General features: G+C 41.1%; 1 protein-coding gene across 2 annotated transcripts in view; it reads left to right on the forward strand.

Moving 5' to 3' along the window:
* Window positions 1-16,626, forward strand: part of HOOK1 (hook microtubule tethering protein 1) — a 174,055-nt gene that overhangs the window by 41,574 nt on the left and 115,855 nt on the right. For both annotated transcript variants that reach the window (XM_053693629.1, XM_053693630.1), the window contains exons 2-3: window positions 8,261-8,346; window positions 9,246-9,318. In XM_053693629.1, coding sequence (XP_053549604.1) covers window positions 8,261-8,346; window positions 9,246-9,318 — 159 coding nt within the window. The remainder of the gene's footprint in view (window positions 1-8,260; window positions 8,347-9,245; window positions 9,319-16,626) is intronic.

The following is a 16,626-nucleotide window of genomic DNA, read 5'->3' on the forward strand; positions in this document are numbered from 1 at the left end:
TCCAATCTGGCTTTTTTATATTTTTGTTTCAGCAGTGGGGTCCTCCTGGGTCTCCTATCATAGCGTCCCTTTTCATTCAGATGGTAACGTATGATGTGATCTGACACATTTGTACCCTGTGCCTAAAGGTCTGGCAGTTGATCAAGGTTCTTTATCCACCATTCCAACAATCCTTCATTGCAATCTTTGATCAATGTTTCTCTTTCGTCCAGGTAGATTAGCTACAGTGCCATGGGATGTAAACCTCTTGATAATGTTGCACAGTGGACACAGGAACATTAAGATCTCTGGACATGGACTTGTAACCTTGAGATTGTCCATGCTTTTCTGCAATTTTTGTTCTCAAATCCTCAAACAATTCTTTGCTGCTCTTTCTCTTTTCCATGCTCACTGTGGCACACAGAGACACACAACAGAAAGGTAAATTTTTCACCATTTTAACTTGTTGCCGTTGTGATTTCTATATATTGAGTTTAATTACAAATTACAGGAGCATCACAAACTTGAAATGCAATTATGTTTTACACTTTTGAGAGGGTGCCAATAATTTTGTCCAGTCCATTTTTGGAGTTTTGCGTGGAATCTGTCAGATTTGGCTTTTCCTCCACTTTTTTGTGTCATACCAATACAAACAAAAGAAATACTCATGAGAATGCCTAAACATTTCTAATTACAACAATTTTCTGGGCAAAGTGGTGCATTATCTGACAGATATGCAGGGGTGCCAATATTTTTAGCCATGACTGTAGAGCTTCTCAATTATAACATCAATGTAAATTCTTTATTGCACCAGTGAAGGGTTGTTTAAACCATGTCTTAACCAGGAACCTGAGATTTTTTTAGCCAATACACCATCATGGCTGGCAGCAAAGGTCAATAATTTCATAACTTTACTGTATAGTTGTTTTTATGTGAGAGGCTCCAGTTTGTCTTCACTAAATGCACCTTAGAATGAAATTGTTTATATATATATATATTGTCAGCAATGGTGGTAACTAGAGGGCGAAGGCAATAATTTTTTATTATGAATAAGGCTATAGCAGTAGGCAGAATGCCATGGGCAACTGGAGGGAACAGGCAGTCAGTATAATATAGGCCTGGGTATACGCAGGGATTTTAGCCAGGGGAAGCTGGAGGGAACAGGCAGTCAGTATGATACAGGAAGCCCTCGGTTTACAACGGTTCCATTTACACCGTTTCAGAATAACAAACTTTTTTCCAGTCATGTGACTGCTTTTGAAAATCATTGAGAAGCAGTGCATTTATTAAAATAGCCAGAAGGTGGAGCTGTCCGCTTGTGTTGCAGCAAAGCCAAGAAAGCTGAAATTAATCAGTTTAACCAGACCTGAGCTATCGAGCAGATTTCAAAGGAACAAGATCTTCCTGTCTATAAATCAGTGCAGATTGGAATGCATAGAAAGAACTGTTTGCAGAAAAATGCAAGTGAAGTCTGTGTTGTGTGATTATTTTATTAGGTTTATACTGCTGTTTAGCAAATGTTTTTCTTAATTTAATTTAACTTAGTTTAATTATATATTCTGTGTTGTGTGATTATTTTATTAGATTTATAATGCTGTTTAGCATTTAAAGTCTTCATTTCAAAGCTTTAAAAATAATGTATTAGGTGTTACTTATGACAATTTTGAGAGGGACCTGGAACCTAACTCCCTCACTTCCCATTGACTTCCATTATAAACTGGGTTTCAATTTACAACGGTTTCGATTTACAACCATTCCTTCTGGAACCTAACCCCGGCGTAAACTGAGGGCTACCTGTATAGGCCTGGGTAGAAGCAGGGATTTTAGCCAGGGGAAGCTGGAGGGAACAGGCAGTCAGTATGATATAGGCCTGGGTATACGCAGGGATTTTAGCCAGGGGAAGCTTGAGGGAACAGGCAGTTCGTATGATATAGGACTGGGTAGACACAGGGATTTTAGCCAGGGGTTAGCTGGAGGGTAGAAGCAGTCAGTATGATATAGGCCTGGGTAGAAGCAGGGATTTTAACCAGGGGTTAGCTGGAGGGAACAGGCAGTCAGTATGATATAGGCCTGGGTAGACACATGGATTTTAGCCAGGGGTTAGCTGGAGGGAAGAAGCAGTCAGTATGATATAGGCCTGGGTAGAAGCAGGGATTTTAACCAGGGGTTAGCTGGAGGGAACAGGCAGTCAGTATGATATAGGCCTGGGTAGAAGCAGGGATTTTAACCAGGGGTTATCTGGAGGGAACAGGCAGTCAGTATGATATAGGCCTGGGTAGAAGCAGGGATTTTAACCAGGGGTTATCTGGAGGGAACAGGCAGTCAGTATGATATAGGCCTGGGTAGACACATGGATTTTAGCCAGGGGTTAGCTGGAGGGAAGAAGCAGTCAGTATGATATAGGCCTGGGTAGAAGCAGGGATTTTAACCAGGGGTTAGCTGGAGGGAACAGGCAGTAAGTATGATATAGGCCTGGGTAGAAGCAGGGATTTTAACCAGGGGTTAGCTGGAGCGAACAGGCAGTCGGTATGATATAGGCCTGGGTAGAAGAAGGGAGTTTAGCCAGGGAAAGCTGGAGGGAACAAGCAGTCAGTATGATATAGGCCTGGGTAGACGCAGGGATTTTAGCCAGGGGAAGCTGGAGGGAACAGGCAGTCAGTATGATATAGGCCTGGGTAGACACATGGATTTTAGCCAGGGGAAGCTGGAGAGAACAGGCAGTCAGTATGATATAGGCCTGGGTAGACACAGGGATTTTAGCCAGTGAATCTGGAGGGAACAGGCAGTCAGTATGATATAGGCCTGGGTAGAAGAAGGGATTTTAGTCAGGGAAAGCTGGAGTGAACAGGCAGTCAGTATGATATAGGCCTGGGTAGAAGAAGGGATTTTAGCCAGGGGAAGCTGGAGGGAACAGGCAGTCAGTATGATATAGGCCTGGGTAGACACAGGGATTTTAGCCATGGGCAACTGGAGGGGACAGGCAGTAAGTATGTTATAGGCCTGGGTAGACACAGGGATTTTAGCCAGGGGAAGCTGGAGGGAACAGGCAGTCAGTATGATATAGACCTGGGCAGACACAGGGATTTTAGCCAGGGGAAGCTGAAGGGAACAGGCAGTCAGTATGATATAGACCTGGGTAGACACAGGGATTTTAGCCAGAGGAAGCTGGAGGGAACAGGCAGTCAGTATGATATAGGCCTGGGTAGACGCAGGGATTTTAACCAGGGGAAGCTGGAGGGAACAGGCCGTCAGTATGATATAGGCCTGGGTAAAAGAAGGGATTTTAACCAGGGGAAGCTGGAGGGAACAGGCAGTCAGTATGATATAGGCCTGGGTAGACACAGGTATTTTAGCCAGGGGAAGCTGGAGGGAACAGGCAGTTAGTATGATATAGGCCTGGGTAGAAGAAGGGATTTTAGCCAGGGGAAGCTGGAGGGAACAGGCAGTCAGTATGATATAGGCCTGGGTAGACACAAGGACTTTAGCCAGGGGAAGCTGGAGGGATCAGGCAGTCAGTATGATATAGGCCTGGGTAGACGCAGGGACTTTAGCCAGGGGAAGCTGGAGGGAACAGGCAGTCAGTATGATATAGGCCTGGGTAGACACAGGGATTTTAGTCAGGGGAAGCTGGAGGGAACAGTCAGTCAGTATGATATAGGCCTGGGTAGAAGAAAGGATTTTAGCCAGAGGAAGCTGGAGGGAACAGGCAGTCAGTATGATATAGGCCTGGGTAGAAGAAGGGATTTTAGCCAGGGGAACCTGGAGGGAACAGGCAGTCAGTATGATATAGGCCTGGGTAGAAGCAGGGATTTTAGCCAGAGGAAGCTGGAGGGAACAGGCAGTCGGTATGATATAGGCCTGGGTAGAAGCAGGGATTTTAGCCAGGGGTTAGCTGGAGGGAACAGGCAGTCAGTATGATATAGGCCTGGGTAGACACAGGGATTTTAGCCAGGGGAAGCTGGAGGGAACAGGCAGTCAGTATGATATAGGCCTGGGTAGACACAGGGATTTTAGTCAGGGGAAGCTGGAGGGAACAGTCAGTCAGTATGATATAGGCCTGGGTAGAAGAAAGGATTTTAGCCAGAGGAAGCTGGAGGGAACAGGCAGTCAGTATGATATAGGCCTGGGTAGAAGAAGGGATTTTAGCCAGGGGAACCTGGAGGGAGCAGGCAGTCAGTATGATATAGGCCTGGGTAGAAGCAGGGATTTTAGCCAGAGGAAGCTGGAGGGAACAGGCAGTCGGTATGATATAGGCCTGGGTAGAAGCAGGGATTTTAGCCATGGGTTAGCTGGAGGGAACAGGCAGTCAGTATAATATAGGCCTGGGTAGACACAGGGATTTTAGCCAGGGGAAGCTGGAGGGAACAGGCAGTCAGTATGATATAGGCCTGGGTAGATGAAAGGGTTTTAGCCAGAGGAAGCTGGAGGGAACAGGCAGTCAGTATGATATAGGCCTGGGTAGAAGAAAGGATTTTAGTCAGGGGAAGCTGGAGGGAACAGTCAGTCAGTATGATATAGGCCTGGGTAGAAGAAAGGGTTTTAGCCAGAGGAAGCTGGAGGGAACAGGCAGTCAGTATGATATAGGCCTGGGTAGAAGAAGGGATTTTAGCCAGGGGAACCTGGAGGGAACAGGCAGTCAGTATGATATAGGCCTGGGTAGAAGCAGGGATTTTAGCCAGAGGAAGCTGGAGGGAACAGGCAGTCAGTATGATATAGGCCTGGGTAGACGCAGGGATTTTAGCCAGGGGAAGCTGGAGGGAACAGGCAGTCAGTATGATATAGACCTGGGTAGACACAGGGATTTTAGCCAGGGGAAGCTGGAGGGAACAGGCAGTCAGTATGATATAGACCTGGGTAGACGCAGGGATTTTAGCCAGTGAAGCTGGAGGGAACAGGCAGTCAGTATGATATAGGCCTGGGTAGACGCAGGGATTTTAGCCAGTGAAGCTGGAGGGAACAGGCAGTCAGTATGATATAGGCCTGGGTAGACGCAGGGATTTTAGCCAGTGAAGCTGGAGGGAACAGGCAGTCAGTATGATATAGGCCTGGGTTGACACAGGGATTTTAGTCAGGGGAAGCTGGAGGGAACAGGCAGTCAGTATGATATAGGCCTGGGTAGAAGCAGGGATTTTAGCCAGGGGTTAGCTGGAGGGAACAGGCAGTCAGTATGATATAGGCCTGGGTAGACACAGGGATTTTAGCCAGGGGAAGCTGGAGGTAAACAGGCAGTCAGTATGATATAGGTCTTGGTAGAATAAGGGATTTTAGCCAGGGGAAGCTGGAGGTAAACAGGCAGTCCGTATGGTATAGGCCTGGGTAGACGTAGGGATTTTAGCCAGGGGAAGTTGGAGGGAAGAAGCAACCAGAGTGACATGAAGGTTTTCTGGAAAGGAACAGGGACCCAGTAGGGGAGGGGGGGATTCCTGCAATCTTCAGCACCACTCTAGTGGACAGGGCCTGGAGCAAAGACTTGTGATGCACAGTGGACCTGGAACCTTCAGTGATTATAGCTCATGTGCAAGAGGCTCAGACATAACTTGTATCCTGGGAAATCTGTTTTATTGAGAGAACTAGAAGGATATTACAGAGCAGTGATGCACTACTTGACACATCTGGTGAGCCAATGAAAAGACAAATGTGCGCATTCCTGCTCCTGGCTACGCTTTTCAACAAAGGATGCCAACAGAACTACACATTTTAGATAATAGAAGTAAATTAAAATGTCTCTTAAATTACATGCTCAAAAAAAAAAAAATGTTTCCAGAAAACTATCCCATTTGTGAGGATGCTGCCATGCATCTATCATATTCTCTAATTGTCAGGATGACCATTAGTTTTAGTTGTGCATTTTCAGTACATCAACAATAAATGTCAAAGGGTTGTAAATACATTTCCACCTGTCCTCGGTCAGTGGAGTTCTGGAATCTTATTTGAATTGCAAATTCCCATTTCACCTTTTATTCTAAAATATAATTGGAGGATTTCCTTAATATGTTGTGTACAAAAAGTTTGTAGCAATGTGAATAACTTGCTTTAATCCTGAAGAACCTGTTTATAACATAGGCGCGTCAAGGTTTATGAGGTAATAGAGTGCAACCAGACTTGTACAGATTCTTGTTCACTTCCTCTATGTGTAAATAGCATGGAGTCCTTGCATAGTTTTTTTGGGGGGGGGGGAAATCTCATTGTGATATATTATGGTGGCTCATCATAGCCAAACCAGAGAGCATTCAGTACAAGCTGACTTTGTGACTCAGAAAAATGAGATATTACCTTCACTGCAACTCATATTCCTTCAGTTGAGTCTCTCTCTCTCTCTCTCTCTCTCTCTCTCTCTCTCTCTCTCTCTCTCTCTCTCTCTCTATATATATATATATATATATATATATATATATAATCTTTCTCTTTCTCTCTCTTTTTCTCTCTCTCTTTTTCTATCTCTCTCTTTCTCTCTCTCTCTCTATCTCTCTTTCTCTCTCTCTCTCTCTCTCTCTCTCTCTATCTTTCTTTCTCTCTCTCTCTCTCTCTCTCTCTCTCTATATATATATATATATATATATATATATATATATATATATAATCTTTCTCTTTCTCTCTCTTTTTCTCTCTCTCTTTTTCTATCTCTCTCTTTCTCTCTCTCTCTTTTTCTCTCTCTTTCTCTTTCTCTCTCTCTCTTTTTCTCTCTCTTTCTCTCTCTCTCTTTTTCTCTCTTTCTCTCTCTCTCTTTTTCTCTCTCTCTCTCTCTCTCTTTCTCTCTCTCTCTCCTTTCCCTCTCTACTTTCTCTCTCTCTCTCTCTTTCTCTCTCTCTCTCTCCCTCTCTCTCTCTCCTTTCTCTCTCTCTCTCTCTCTCTCTCTCTCTCCCTCTCTCTACTTTCTCTCTCTACTTTCTCTCTCTCTCTCTCTCTACTTTCTCTCTCTCTCTCTCTCTCTACTTTCTCTCTCTCTCTCTCTCTCTCCTTTATATCTCTCTCTCTCTCTCTCTCCTTTCCCTCTCTCCTTTCTCTTCTCTCTTTTTCTCTCTTTCTCTCTCTCTCTTTCTTTCTCTCTTTTTCTCTCTCTTTCTCTCTCTCTCTCTCTCTCTCTCTCTCTCTCTCTCTCTCTCTTTCTCTCTCTCTTTCTCTCTCTTTCTCTCTCTCTCTCTCTCTCTCTCTCTCTCTTTATCTCTCTCCTTAATATGGGGCTTTGTAGCAGTGCAATCTTCATCTCTCGTGAGCTCTATGCTTCCTTTCCATGCTTGGGACCTATGTTATGGGAGGGAAAAGTAGGGGATACCACATTGCAGCCATACCCTGGAGACCCAAATGAAAGCCAAGATTCATTTAAAAAAAGTCTAACATTATCTCATGGTATAATACTGGATAAAATGTCATTTAAAATGTAAATAATCTGAGATAAAGGTTCTTCCATAAGCTTTCCAATAACCACTGAGTGGTAATAGCCATTATATAATAATATATTATTCAGGGAATTATCATTTAAAAATAATCAGAAGAATATAATGTTTATACTGAGAAGAAGATAAATAAATGTATTGATGTTTTTGGTAATATCCAGCGTAAATCCTCAAACTACCTCCAGGACTGACTAGTTGAGCATTTCTGACCAACTCTGAGCATGCCTGACTGCTCTCATCAATAAGCCAGAGTGCTAACTTAGCATCCTATTTTTTTGTTTTTCCAGCTAAATAAATCCAGCCCTAAATTTTATTCATACATTTTAAAGTTAGCTTAGAAGATGTTCAATTAGAGCTGTATTATTATTATTATTATTCCTCTTTAGTACTATATTGTTTTTTTTTTTTAAAAACATTAATGTTGCAGAAATACTTTTAATTTGTCATTAGTGCTTTATGTGAAACAAGTATGATTAATAATATTTGTTAGCTTGTGCTAAATAGGTAGGTACAAAGTTTCTCTAGATACAAACTATTACATCTTGTTATATAAATATTCACATTTTCAGTAATCCACTTAAAAACATTTAAAATCTAATTGTATTGCTTATTAGGGTGAAATATATTGATCTATTTTTTATCTACGGTTTTATATTGTTTCATAACAAGGAAATGTAATAAAAAATTTAAATGTATCCAACATATAAAATAGTAACTGTACGCATCATTGCTCACTGCCATAATTAAACTTCATTTTAGAAATCCTCAATACTAACTAGAGGTTTTATTAATTGAATTTGATTAATTCATATTCCTTATTCATGATATATTTGAAATAAAAATGTGTGAAATCTTGTGGTAAATCTTATTTCTCTGTTCCCTGATAGTTACAGACATTCAACACCACGACTCCTTGTAAAACGATCCAGGACCTCAGTAGCGGCGTTACCATGGCACAGATTCTACACAAAATGTAAGTTAGGTTTATATCTCTGTGTTAGATATCGGAGAGAGGCATTAATTCCCTACAAGGATTGTGATACTGGGAGTCATTGATAAGATGCATATTTTTATTTCTGCAGCCTTTATCCAGCTCCCAGTGCAGCAGCTTTTTTAGAGGGAGTTTCATGATTTAATAGAGCAGCAATTAAAAAAACAAAAAACTTTCAAATTAACTTCCATTAGCAAAACATTTTATATACACACTCTCTCGCTCCAGCTCCTACTGAGCATATGCAAAAGTGTGATTGGCTGATGGCTGTCACATGGTACGGGGGGCGGGAGAGTTGGATTAACTTTGAAATTTGCTATAAAATATTCTACCGCTCATTTCACATTCAAAGTAAGTGCTATTGTATTGTCTTCGTATTGTGTATTTGTTAAATATTTATTTCTGCTGTAGTCCTATAAAGAGACACAAAGGTCAAAATTAAACTTTCATGATTCAGAGCATGCAATTTACTTCTATTATCAAATTTACTTTGGTCTCTTGGTATTGATTGTTGAAAAACAAACCTAGATAGGCTCAGAGGCAGCAATGTACTACTTTGAGCTAGCTGATAATTGGTGGCTACACACATATGCCTTTTGTCATTGGATTACCAGATGTGTTCAGCTAGGTCCCGACAACATTAACTATGTGTTTAATCACTTTGCTGGGGTTAAACACAGTTTTATATACAAGCAATAATCCATTAGTAAAATGCTCTAACATATTAGGGCATTTTCTTTTTGCACTTTATGCCCCTTTAATACCATGCTATAAATATATATTAATAAATCACTGGCTTTCCTTCTGTGTTCATCTTTTTATTTCCTTGTGTAAACATTTGCTTTAATGTATAAGAATAATATGTTGCCTTTTCCCCATAGTGATAGCACTTGGTTTGATGACTCCTGGCTCACTCGCATTAAAGGGGATGTCCACGACAATCGTAGGATAAAGGTAAGTGTCTTTGTATTCGGCCAATGACATATGAATTAATCAGCTTTCTAGCGATGTTATAACGATTTGTTTAATCTACACATGCCGCATGGTTCTGTATAATCTGTTAATTGTTACAGATTTATAGCATAGTAATGTTGTGCTCCTCACAATTCATCACTTTCTACAGGAGGCGCGGCTAGACGCAGGGCTCAGATACATGAAAATCATAGGCACAGATCCCCTGTGTATTGTGAGGGCCCAACTGCTTATGTGTATAGTATTCTCCCGTTTACAGTGACATAGAAAGTGATCGTGTGCAAAACTACAAATTTTAAATAAAGATGCATTAAAACTACAAGGTAACAAACATTCAGGTAGATTACGAGTTGTCAATTTCAGCGTTAAAACCGCAACGCAGCCATTACGAGTCTTGTCAGTATATCTGTACCGCAAGCCTTTTAGCCTGTAACGCAACGTCAGTCCTGCACTTAGTTATGAGTTTTACGCAACTAAACTGTTACATAAAACTCATAACTAAAGTGTTACAAAGTACACTAAACACCCATAAACTACCTATTAACCCCTAAACCGAGGCCCTCCCACATCGCAAACACTATATTAAAGTTATTAACCCCTAATCTGCCGCTCCCGACATCGCCGCCACTAATAAAATTAATTAACCCCTATTCCGCCGTTTCCCAACATCGTCAACACTATAATAAAGTTATTAACCCCTAAACCGCCACCCTCCCGCATCGCAAACACTATTTAAATATTATTAACCCCTAATCTGCCGTCCGCCCACATCGCCCCCACTATAATAAACCTATTAACCCCTAAACCGAAAGCCCCCCACATCGCAATAAACTAATTTAAACTAGTAACCCCTAAACCTAACGCCCCCTAACTTTATATTAAAATTACAATTTCCTTATCTTAAATTAAATTAAAACTTACCTGTCAAATTAAAAAAACTAAGTTTAAACTAACAATTAAACTAATATAACTATTAAACTAACTACCAATTAAAGAAAACTAAAATACACATTAAAAAAATCCTAACACTACTATAAAAATTTCACAGTATCTAATTACAAAAGATAAAAAATACTAAATTGCAAAAAATAACAAACGAAATTATCAAAAATAAAAAAGAATTACACCTAATCTAATAGCCCTATAAAAATAAAAAAGCCCCCCCAGAATAAAAAAAAACCTAGCCTACAATAAACTACAAATTGCCCTTAAAAGGGCCTTTTGTAGGGCATTGCCTTAAGTTAAACAGCTCTTTTACCTGTAAAAATAATACAAAGACCCCCCAACAGTAAAATCCACCACCCAGCCAACCCCCCAAAATAAAAAAACCTAACTCTAACAAAAACCTAAGCTACACATTGCCCTGAAAAAGGTATTTGTATGGGCATTGCCCTTAAAAGGGTATTTAGCTCTTTTGCATTGCCCTGAATATGGCATCTAGCTCTTTTATGAAAAGCCCAAACCTTAAACTAAAAAAAAAAAAAACACCCAAAAATATTTAAAAAATCCTAACACTAACCCCCAAAGATCCACTTACAGTTTCCGAAGTCCGGACATCCAGGCGGCGAGAAGTCTTTATCCAGGTGAGAGGTCTTCATCCATCCAGGCGGCGTCTTCTATCTTCATCCCGGCTGCATCTTCTATCTTTATCCCGGCGGCATCTTCTATCTTCATCCTGGCGGTGCGGAGTGGCTACATCCTAAAGACATCTGTTGCGGAGCATCCTCTTCATACGGTCGCTACCGTATACTGAATCTTCAATGCAAGGGAGCCTTTTCAAAATGGCGTCCCTTGCATTCCTATTGGCTATTTGATTTTGGAAATTCAAATCAGCCAATAGGATGAGAGCTACTGAAATCCTATTGACTGTTCAAATCAGCCAATAGGATGAGAGCTACTGAAATTCTGTGGTGGGTTTGTAGAAAAAGAGCTGATTTCTTTAGGGCAATGCCCTACAAAAGGCCATTTTAAGGGCCCACAAAAGGCCCTTTTAAAGGCCCTTGGTAGTTTATTATAGATTAGGGGTTTTTTTTGTTTTTGTTTTTTTAAAGGGTATTAGAATAGGAATATTTTTTATTGTTTTGGATAATTTTGTTATTTTTTGTAGTGGTAGGTTTTTTATTTTTTGTAATTTTAGTGTTTTTTTTATTTTTGTAATGTTAGGTTTTAGTGTAAGGCAGCTTAGGTTTTATTTCACAGTTAAGTTTGTATTTATTTTAAGTAGGTAGCTAGTAAATAGTTAATAACTATTTACTAACTAGTCTACCTAGATAAAATAAATACAAACTTACCTGTGAAATAAAAATAAAACCTAAGCTACCTACAATATAACTATTAGTAACTAGCTTAGGTTTTATTTCACAGGTAAGTATGTATTTAGTTTTAAATAGGTATTATTTAGTTAATTGTAACTTTAATTTAGCTCTATTTTAATTACGTTAAAGTTAGGGGGTGTTAGGTTAGGGTTACGGTTAGGTTTAGGGGTCAATATAGTTTAATTTAGGTTGTTGCAATGTGGGGGGCTGGTGATTTAGGGGTTAATAGGTTTATTTAGTGGTAGTGATGTGGGAGGCCAGAGGTTTACGGGTTAATAACTTTATTTAGTCGCTGTGATGTCGGGGAGCGGCGGAATAGGGGTTAATAGATTTATTATAGTGTGTCCATGTTGGGGTGCAGGGGAATAGGGGTTAATAACTTTAGTATAGTGGCGGCGATATCGGGAGCGGCAGATTAGGGGTTAATAACATTATGTAGGTGTCGGCGATGTTGGGGGTCAGCAGATTAGGGGTGTTTAGATGTGGGGTTTATGTTAGGGTGTTAGGTTTAAACATAACTTTTTTCCCCCCATAGACATCAATGGGGCTGCTTTACAGAGCTTTTCATTCCGCGTTCGCAGGTGTTAGGTTTTTTCTAACCCGCTCTCCCCATTGATGCCTATGGTGAAAGTGTGCACGAGCAAGTCAAAACAGCGCTTGTATTGTGTGCGGTATGGAGCTCAACGCAACCATATAGTGCGCACAAGCCGGCTGTTTCAAAACTTGTAATGGCAGCACTATAGAGGGTGAAATTACGCAACTTTTGTTGCGTTCGTTAAATACCCTCTATCGTGCATAACTTGTAATCTAGCTGATTGTTATTTAAAGTGATGGTAAATCCAATCGTTTAACAAACGGGAGTTTAATTGATCAAACGTTTTAAAAAGTGTGTTAAACTCACCCTTTCTGTGCCGTTGCACATCGCTAAATTCAGGACAATTATCTCCTTAAATGAGGTGACGTTTACACCTCTGAACCAATCACGGTGTGTGTCAACTGACAGGTTTCTGTATTCACGCACCGCTATTGGATCAGAGCTGCACGCCTCATTGGTAAAAGATAGTTATGCCGTGGGCGGCTGGAGCCTATGAATATTGTGCTGTGCAACGGGCACAGAAAAGGGTGAGTTTTGCACCTTTTTTTTACATGTTTGATCAATGAAACTCCCCTCGACTTTTAGTAATGTAAATATTAGCGTTTGTTAAACGCGTGAATTTAGCATCACTTTAAGACAATGAGGCTGAATTATCAAATGTCTGTCGGACCTGATCTGACAGTGCGGATCAGGTCTGACAGACATCGCTGAATGCGGAGAGCAATACGCTCTCCGTATTCAGCATTGCACCAGCAGCTGTTGGTGCAACGCCGCCCCCTGCAGACTCGCGGCCAATGGGCCGCCAGCAGGGAGGTGTCAATCAACCCAATCGTACTCGATCGGGTTGAATTGTGGCGATTCCTGTCCGCCTCATCAGAGCAGGCGGACAGGGTTAAAGACCGCTGCTCCATAACTTGTGTTTCTGGCGAGTCTGAAGTCTCGCCAGAAACACAGGCCCACAAGCTCCATACGGAACTCGATAAATGGGCCTTCATAGGATCCAAAATAAAAAGACAGTGTTTCAACATTGTTGTGTCACTAATCCTTTCCACTGCTGCATTTCAAGCGCTAATTAGAAGCTCTTAAAGGGACATGAAACCCAATTTTTTTCTTTCATGATTTAGAAAGAGCATGTCATTTTAAACAACTTTCTAATTTACTTCTATTATCTAATTTGCTTCATTCTCTTGATATCACTTGCTGAAAAGCATATCTAGATATGCTCAGTAGCTGCTGATTGGTTGCTGCACATAAAGGCCTTGTGTGATTGGCTCACACATGTACATTGCTATTTCTTCAACAAATGATATCTAAAGAATTGAGCAAATTAGATAATAGAAGTAAATTGGAAAGTTGTTTAAAATTGCATGCCCTATCTGAATCATGAAAGTTTAATTTTGACTAGACTGTCCCTTTAATGTTGTTACTGTTACATATTTAATACTCAGCAGCCACATTGTAACCATACAAATGCAAATACTGTCATTTTATCCGAATATAACACAAGCGCAGAGCGCATAATAACATAATAATAATGACCAAGTAACAGGTCAATCTATGGCAATACACTACTTAAAGGGATATGAAACCCAATTTTTTTATTTCATGATTCATATAGAGCAGCAATTTTAAGCAACTTTCTAATTTACCAATGTAGCCACTAATCATTAAGCGCTACCCAGGCTGCTGAACCAAAAATGGGCTGGCTCCTAAGCTTACATTACTGCCAATAGGATTATGCTCTATCTGAATCATGAAAGAAAACAAATTGGGTTTCATATCCCTTTAAAAAGAAACTATATCAAGACATTTAGGACTAAACGCAGACTGAAGGATTTGAACCCCATATACGAATAGTTTAATGGCTTTTAAGTGTGTTGGGAAGTATTTTATGTTCAAAGAAAATTATATACGAAACTATATACAGCAAAAACCAGGATCTTCATGTGATGCAGTGAGTTGTAACTAAATGTCACATGCATAGAGATTACCCGTGATGCAGTGAGTTGTAACTAAATGTCACATGCAGAGAGATTGCCCGTGATGCAGTGAGTTGTAACTAAATGTCACATGCAGAGAGATTGCCCGTGATGCAGTGAGTTGTAACTAAATGTCACATGCATAGAGATTGCCCGTGATGCAGTGAGTTGTAACTAAATGTCACATGCAGAGAGATTGCCCGTGATGCAGTGAGTTGTAACTAAATGTCACATGCATAGAGATTGCCCGTGATGCAGTGAGTTGTAACTAAATGTCACATGCATAGAGATTGCCCGTGATGCAGTGAGTTGTAACTAAATGTCACATGCAGAGAGATTGCCCCTGATGCAGTGAGTTGTAACTAAATGTCACATGCAGAGAGATTGCCCGTGATGCAGTGAGTTGTAACTAAATGTCACATGCATAGAGATTGCCCGTGATGCAGTGAGTTGTAACTAAATGTCACATGCAGAGAGATTGCCCGTGATGCAGTGAGTTGTAACTAAATGTCACATGCCTAGAGATTGCCCGTGATGCAGGGAGTTGTAACTAAATGTCACATGCAGAGAGATTGCCCGTGATGCAGTGAGTTGTAACTAAATGTCACATGCAGAGAGATTGCCCGTGATGCAGTGAGTTGTAACTAAATGTCACATGCATAGAGATTGCCCGTGATGCAGGGAGTTGTAACTAAATGTCACATGCATAGAGATTGCCCGTGATGCAGTGAGTTGTAACTAAATGTCACATGCAGAGAGATTGCCCGTGATGCAGTGAGTTGTAACTAAATGTCACATGCAGAGAGATTGCCCGTGATGCAGTGAGTTGTAACTAAATGTCACATGCATAGAGATTGACCGTGATGCAGTGAGTTGTAACTAAATGTCACATGCAGAGAGATTGCCCGTGATGCAGTGAGTTGTAACTAAATGTCACATGCCTAGAGATTGCCCGTGATGCAGGGAGTTGTAACTAAATGTCACATGCAGAGAGATTGCCCGTGATGCAGTGAGTTGTAACTAAATGTCACATGCATAGAGATTGCCCGTGATGCAGTGAGTTGTAACTAAATGTCACATGCAGAGAGATTGCCCGTGATGCAGTGAGTTGTAACTAAATGTCACATGCCTAGAGATTGCCCGTGATGCAGGGAGTTGTAACTAAATGTCACATGCAGAGAGATTGCCCGTGATGCAGTGAGTTGTAACTAAATGTCACATGCAGAGAGATTGCCCGTGATGCAGTGAGTTGTAACTAAATGTCACATGCAGAGAGATTGCCCGTGATGCAGGGAGTTGTAACTAAATGTCACATGCATAGAGATTGCCCATGATGCAGTGAGTTGTAACTAAATGTCACATGCAGAGAGATTGCCCGTGATGCAGTGAGTTGTAACTAAATGTCACATGCAGAGAGATTGCCCGTGATGCAGTGAGTTGTAACTAAATGTCATATGCATAGAGATTGCCCGTGATGCAGTGAGTTGTAACTAAATGTCACATGCAGAGAGATTGCCCGTGATGCAGTGAGTTGTAACTAAATGTCACATGCATAGAGATTGCCCGTGATGCAGTGAGTTGTAACTAAATGTCACATGCAGAGAGATTGCCTGTGATGCAGTCAGTTGTAACTAAATGTCACATGCAGAGAGATTGCCTGTGATGCAGTCAGTTGTAACTAAATGTCACATGCAGAGAGATTGCCCGTGATGCAGTGAGTTGTAACTAAATGTCACATGCAGAGAGATTGCCCGTGATGCAGTGAGTTGTAACTAAATGTCACATGCAGAGAGATTGCCTGTGATGCAGTCAGTTGTAACTAAATGTCACATGCAGAGAGATTGCCCGTGATGCAGTGAGTTGTAACTAAATGTCACATGCAGAGAGATTGCCCGTGATGCAGTGAGTTGTAACTAAATGTCACATGCAGAGAGATTGCCCGTGATGCAGTGAGTTGTAACTAAATGTCACATGCAGAGAGATTGCCTGTGATGCAGTCAGTTGTAACTAAATGTCACATGCAGAGAGATTGCCCGTGATGCAGTGAGTTGTAACTAAATGTCACATGCAGAGAGATTGCCCGTGATGCAGTGAGTTGTAACTAAATGTCACATGCAGAGAGATTGCCCGTGATGCAGTGAGTTGTAACTAAATGTCACATGCAGAGAGATTGCCGGTGATGCAGTCAGTTGTAACTAAATGTCACATGCAGAGAGATTGCCCGTGATGCAGTGAGTTGTAACTAAATGTCACATGCAGAGAGATTGCCCGTGATGCAATGAGTTGTAACTAAATGTTAAATGCAGAGAGATTGCCCGTGATGCAGTGAGTTGTAACTAAATGTCACATGCCTAGAGATTGCCCGTGATGCAGTGAGTTGTAACTAAATGTCACATGCAGA

Source organism: Bombina bombina, chromosome 10 (genome assembly GCF_027579735.1).
Source record: "Bombina bombina isolate aBomBom1 chromosome 10, aBomBom1.pri, whole genome shotgun sequence".
NCBI lineage: Eukaryota > Metazoa > Chordata > Amphibia > Anura > Bombinatoridae > Bombina > Bombina bombina.